This window comes from Cenococcum geophilum (assembly GCF_001692895.1).
Source record: "Cenococcum geophilum 1.58 unplaced genomic scaffold K441scaffold_58, whole genome shotgun sequence".
In the NCBI taxonomy this organism is placed as follows: Eukaryota; Fungi; Ascomycota; class Dothideomycetes; order Gloniales; family Gloniaceae; genus Cenococcum; species Cenococcum geophilum.
The window spans coordinates 343,703-349,736 of record NW_027137616.1 but is presented as its reverse complement, the minus strand read 5'-3'; the positions used below and the strand labels follow the sequence as shown (position 1 = coordinate 349,736).

The 6,034-nt window shown below is 53.7% G+C and overlaps 1 protein-coding gene across 1 annotated transcript; it reads right to left on the bottom strand.

The window, feature by feature from the left end:
- Positions 1 to 1,284: 1,284 nt before the first annotated feature.
- Positions 1,285 to 5,606, bottom strand: K441DRAFT_690137 (uncharacterized protein; the record flags this gene model as incomplete). Its single annotated transcript, XM_067652361.1, has 7 exons — positions 1,285 to 1,475; positions 1,572 to 2,497; positions 2,562 to 2,716; positions 2,755 to 2,907; positions 3,009 to 3,303; positions 3,403 to 4,924; positions 5,087 to 5,606. 7 exons carry the CDS (start codon positions 5,604 to 5,606, stop codon positions 1,285 to 1,287), a joined length of 3,762 nt encoding a protein of 1,253 aa, XP_067498767.1.
- Between the last annotated feature and the right edge of the window lie 428 nt (positions 5,607 to 6,034).

Here is a 6,034-nt window from a genome sequence, read left to right as displayed (position 1 = left end):
ACTGCCCTCCGAAGCCATGCCCGCTGAGATAGACGCATCTGGCCTATCAATTCCACCGCACCCTGGAGCACCAGCTCTCCTTTTCTCACTCACATGTAGAAGTAAACCCGTCGATAAAGGACAGCCCTGACAGCGGCAGTGATCATCACAACAATCTCACACGGCCATCCCAGCATTGATCTCGGTACACACCGGCATTCACATCGGGCCATCCATCCAGCCAGCCGTCAAGTGACATAGCGTCGCCCTTCTCGCCCTCCCTCCCAAGTCGCACAACCGGCGTCTGTTATCTTCTTTTACCGCGCGTGTCCGACCCTGCCCAGATCCACCACACCACACTACACTGCACCAGCCGTCCCTTAAGCCCCTAAGAACGCCACAGCACACAGATAGGTGATGGGCCCTGAAAGGGTAGTCATTTCCCCCCCCAGCTGCAAGCCTCGATCAGCAATCTGGTGAAACACGCGGACTCCGCGCGCTGCTGAGCCAATCGCTTGCATGCTGTCTTTTTTTGGGGGGGGAAGGCGTGAGAGCGACAGATGTCGTGCAGCGTCACGCTCCACGCTTCCTCTTGCCCTTTGATGTTATTGCTGCTGCTGCTTTGCTACTGCCGCCCACTGGCTCGACTCGCACTGTTTGCGCTGTGCACTCCTTACTGTCGCCCGTCCCGCCAATGTCAGACAGCGTTCGCGGAAAAGCAGGCCGCATCTACACAGCGACGGGCTACCATATCGCTAGGGGGGCTCGCTGGGCTATCCCTTCCTAAAGCTTTCGAGAGAGGCGTGTCGAGAAAATGAAACGTATTCTTAGCGCACGGTCTTTCTGCGGCTCTTAGTTTTAGGCTAGCCTCCCCTATTCTATATCCTAGTTAAGGCCCTTCCTAGATCTAGTAAGTCTAAAATTTACTTATATTACATCTTTTAAGACTGCACCGCTACCGGAGATATTGCTCGTGCTTGCCCACGAAGGTGTGGCTAGAGCGAGTCGGCACCCTCCCTACTAGTGCCGGAATGACGTTAATTGGGTTGTCACTTCGCCGCGTGGTTGAACCATTACGCTCAACAATATGACTAGGAAAGTTTGCCATTATCTAGTGACTCTTATATCGCCTATTTTTAAGCAGTAACTTAGGAGACTTTATAGGAGATGCTAGAATCCAAGTGGCGAATACAACGATTATATAGGCACATGCTCCTTGACCCTCTATAAAATAGAGGTGTGAAGAATAATACATTATGTACATAAGACTAATAACCTCACCAATCATCCACCCACCCCTCTTAATTATACAGTCTTTAACCCTGGCTCAAATTCGAGAAATGAAATCCTCCCCGATGAGTGTCCTAGCACGACCATTCCGTCCCAGACAGCTACGCAAGTCGTTCGATAGTCAGGGGGAAGCCAAAGAATACCCTCTCCTTCCTCTAGTATCCAATCATTTGACACAAATAGAGTACGCACCTGCTCTAGAGAATCTAGCGATAAATTAAGAGAGCTCACATGNAATACTCCCCTATCCGTTTCGAGGTGTTGGCCAAAAGCAGAGAATAAAAGGTTTCTGGTCGTTATACCAAGCTCAAGCGTTTGCAGCTGCGCTCCCGTCGCCGGGTCCCAAAGCCTGACGGTTTTATCATTTGATGTGGACGCCAGCTGCTTGCCGTCGGGCGAGAATGCGATAGCCCAGCCCTTGCCCTCGAGCGCCTGCAGCGCCGCTCCTGTCGCCGTGTCCCAGAGCCTGATGATTTTATCACCTGATGCGGACGCCAGCCGCTTGCCGTCGGGCGAGAATGCGATAGAATAGACCGTGCCCTTGTGACCCTTGAGCGTCTGCAGCGCCGTTCCCGTCGCCGTGTCCCAGAGCCTGACGGTTTCGTCCCCTGATGCGGACGCTAGCTGCTTGCCGTCGGGTGAGAATGCGATGGAATAAACCAAGTCCTTATGGCCCTCGAGTGTCTGCAGCGCCGTTCCCGTCGCCGGATCCCAGAGCCTGACGGTTCTGTCCCCTGATACGGACGCCAGCTGCTTGCCGTCGGGCGAGAATGCGATGTAATGGACCAAGTTCTTGTGGCCCTCGAGCGTCTGCAGCGCCGCTCCCGTTGCCGTGTCCCAGAGCCTGACGGTTGTATCATCTGATGCGGACGCCAGCTGCTTGCCGTCGGGCGAGAATGTGATGGAATATACCCAGTCCTCATGGCCCTTGAGCGTCTGCAGCGCCGCTCCCGTTGCTGTGTCCCAGAGCCTGACGGTTTCGTCCTCTGATGCGGACACGGACGCCAGCTGCTTGCCATCGGGTGAGAATGTGATGGAATGGACCCAGTCGTCGTGGCCCTCGAGCGTCTGCAGCGCCGCTCCCGTCGCCGGGTCCCAGAGCCTGACGGTTTTATCATCTGATGCGGACGCCAGCTGCTTGCCATCGGGTGAGAATGCGATGGAATAGACCTGGCCCTTGTGGCCCTTGAGCGTCTGCAACGCTGCTCCCGTCGCCGCGTCCCAGAGCCTGATGATTTTATCCCCTGATGCGGACGCCAGCTGCTTGCCGTCGGGCGAGAATGCGATAGAACCGGACCCGGCCCTTGTGGGCCTTGAGCGTCTGCAGCGCCGCTCCCGTCGCCGTGTCCCAGAGCCTGACGGTTTTATCATCTGATGCGGACCCCAGCTGCTTGCCGTCGGGCGAGAATGTGATAGAACGAACCCGGCCCTTGTGGCCCTTGAGCGTCTGTAGCGCCGCTCCGTCGCCGTGTCCCAGAGCCTGACGGTTCCGTTCCCTGATGCAGACGCCAGCTGCTTGCTGTCGGGCGAGAATGCGATAGAACGGATCCGGCCCTTGGTGCCCTCGAGCGTCTGTAGCGCCGCTCCCGTCGCCGTGTCCCAGAGCCTGACGGTTCCGTTCCCTGATGCAGACGCCAGCTGCTTGCCGTCCGGGCGAGAATGCGATGGAATAGGCCGGGCCCTTGTGGCCTCTCGAGCGTCTGTAGTGCCGCTCCCGTCGCCGGGTCCCAGAGCCTGACGGTTCCGTCCTCTGATGCGGACGCCAGCTGCTTGCCGTCGGGCGAGAATGCGATGGAAAAGACCCGGCCCTTGTGGCCCTCGAGCGTCTGTACTGCGCTAGTCCAATTTTCTTGCACTCTCGACTTCACTTGGATCCAAGTGGGGATGCACTTCTTGAATTGTCTCCGAACGATGCTCTTCTCTGGGGCGAAAATGAGGGCCGAGCAATATATTTGGAGGGGTGCCTGTTCAATCACCGACCGGTTATATAGAACGAATCGCTTCGCATCATGGACGAACGCGCGTAGATTGGGGCTTTTATCGACCTATAGTATAGATTAGTCAGCATTCTTTAGTATGCTATATAGAAGGCTTGCCGGAATTTGAGCCTCTAAGGAGGATATTGCAAGAAACCCTTCCGAGATCTTCCGCATCCAGCTCAGGGACTCAAGCCAGTGAAGGAAGTGCGCGTGGAGGAAGATGCAGAGCTCGTCACTATCTGTGATACGTTTTCCACTGTGCTGCAGGTGATACACCCAGTAAAGGCAAGCGTACTCGAGATCGGGAGGTATGTGGCTGGCGATAATCGCCTTGTCGATCTCATACCTCGGCTTTCCAGGGTCTCGAACACTGCAGATGTCTTTGCTGAGCCCGTTTTCCATCCGCTGGATGCATTTTGACGCGAGCACCGCATGTGATTCTGCAGCGTTTACTCGAAATTCAGCAGTGCCTGTTCCCTCTTGTCCAAGCAAGAAGTCACTAAATGACTTGTGTAGTATCTCCACCGGTGCCTCACGGTCGCCAGGAATATTGAGTACTGCATGAAGATTTCGGAGCCAATGATTGACGCTGGATTCGTCCATGCCGAGGAGAGCCGCTAAAGCTGGAGCTGGAAGCGGAGTGGGGAGAAGAATGATGGAGCCCAGGATCCGCAGTAGTTGCGATTTTTCCTCGCTGTCAAGACCGTCGGAGGATTTCTCATTTTCGACTGTACCAAACAAATCTTGAAGGATCGGCACATAAATCTGGTTGAGTTGTGATGTATTGCTATCACAATCCTTCAGCCAGCGCTCCAGCCGCTTGACTGGGTTTTTCTTTCCCGTCCCATCATCGACGAACCGACAGAGAGTTGCCGCGTAAATAAACAGCGGTGATGGGTTCGTGGCCAAGGTAATAAGACGGTCTAGGTCCTTAGGGTCCGGCCAAGGATCTCCTGTGATCTCGTTATTAGCCTTGATGGTTGCGAACCTTTCTATTAAGAAGGTGGATATATCGGCCTTGGTTTCCTCGGAGAAGTCTTCAAGCAGCGATAAACTGTGCTTGCTTTGGAGACTCCTGAAGGCACCAACGATAGGATAAGCGGATCTGCTTGTCAGAAACACGCGCAAGCGGACCGTACTGAGTTCCTGCAGTTGCGATAATAGATCACAAATGATGCGAATATCTTTGCTGCCTTCGCATTCATCTAGAGCGTCGATGACAATAACTCTGTTCAAGATAGGTTGTGACGTGTCAGTAAACACTTGCGAGAGTGGGGTCAGGATAAGCGTCTTGAACTGTTCCCCTAGAGCCTTCGTTTCTAGTTCGGTATTTCCTGGCTTTTCTAGAGATTCCCTCAGGGATCTCTTGAAGGTAGGGACCGTGGCGATCAGTTGGCTGGCGATAGTCGGAAAAAATCGACTCGCGCTGTTGCGGCCCTCCTTTCCTCTCCTGAAGAAATAGCTAGCCCCCAGCAGGCCGGTATCGGCAAGGGATTGCGCGATGCTGCGACTAATAGTTGACTTCCCAGTGCCAGCAGGACCGTAGACCCAGAAGAGGGTCTCGCGGCTGATGTCGTTTGCCCATGNCGTGATCTGATTCCGTATGCTCACCCTGGTACCTTGCTGGCATGGTTGAATGTGCTGGTCCTCGGCACTGTTGTAAAGGGCACTTGGCACTATTGGGAGGTCATACTTAGAGTCATTTCTCAGCTCGACAATCTCTTGCAAAATGTCTTCGGAGACTATAAGGTGCCGCTCGGTGACTGAAAGAAGCTGGTGCATAGTTTCGAATGATCCCCTTGCGTTCTCGCTAAGTTCTCCAAGCTTTCGACTTAAACCAGCATTATTAATTTTCTTGAAGTCGCCGTCAAGAGTATTTTCGAGTTGTTGGACCTTGGACAACATGCCATCCCAGTCCTCGCGTTGGATTAAATCTCGTCCAAGATTTCGTAGCCCGTTCCGGAAGAATCGTAAAACACTTCTAAATTGGAACTCGAGGATGTGCTGATACAGGTCTACAACATTTTTCTCGAACGCTTCCTTTAAATCTTCGGGAACGATGGCAGTTGGGTCCTGATTCTTCGGAAATAACAGAGGTTCAAGCGCGACGTAGTAGTGCATGCGGGCTGTAACGTAGGCGAATCCAGCCCGGTTGGCCTGCTCTGTGGCGCTGGACTGCGTAAAGAGTGGGAGAATGAGACAAATACCACACCAAGCCATTGAAGCTTCTGGAGAAGCCTTGACAGCCTGATCAATTAAAGCCTTCCCCCATTGCACCAACTTCGCAGATTGCGCAATCTGATCCTCAAGGACAAATTCGTAGCCGGCAATATGATATTTAATCTTCTTTTTATCCATTCGTTGTCGCCCAGCTTCGACTATTTTCTTTAGTTGCTCTCGGCGTTTCTGGAGATTCGCATTCTCAATCCGGTTGTCAGTGTCGTCCAAGTATTCGCTGGCCTGATCGGGGGAAGTGCTGTCCAGTGTGTTCAAATTGGAACCTGCGACGAGGTCAGCGGCCGCGATTTATGCCCTGCAGCTGATACACACTTGTCTTCGACAACTCCCTTGAAAGCACTTTCTCATAGTTCTCCACCAATTTTGGATCTTCGGTTCCGAGGGCGTCATACGCACGATCCCAGAGTGACTGTGGGGTATCTAACCTACCGTCCCTCGGTAGATTGCGGCCAGGAACAGAGGTTCGCGAACCATCTTCACGGTGTTCCGACTGCTCTGGGCCATCTACGGTAGCGGTGGCAGTTGACCTAGGCCCTTCCTGCGCTGTA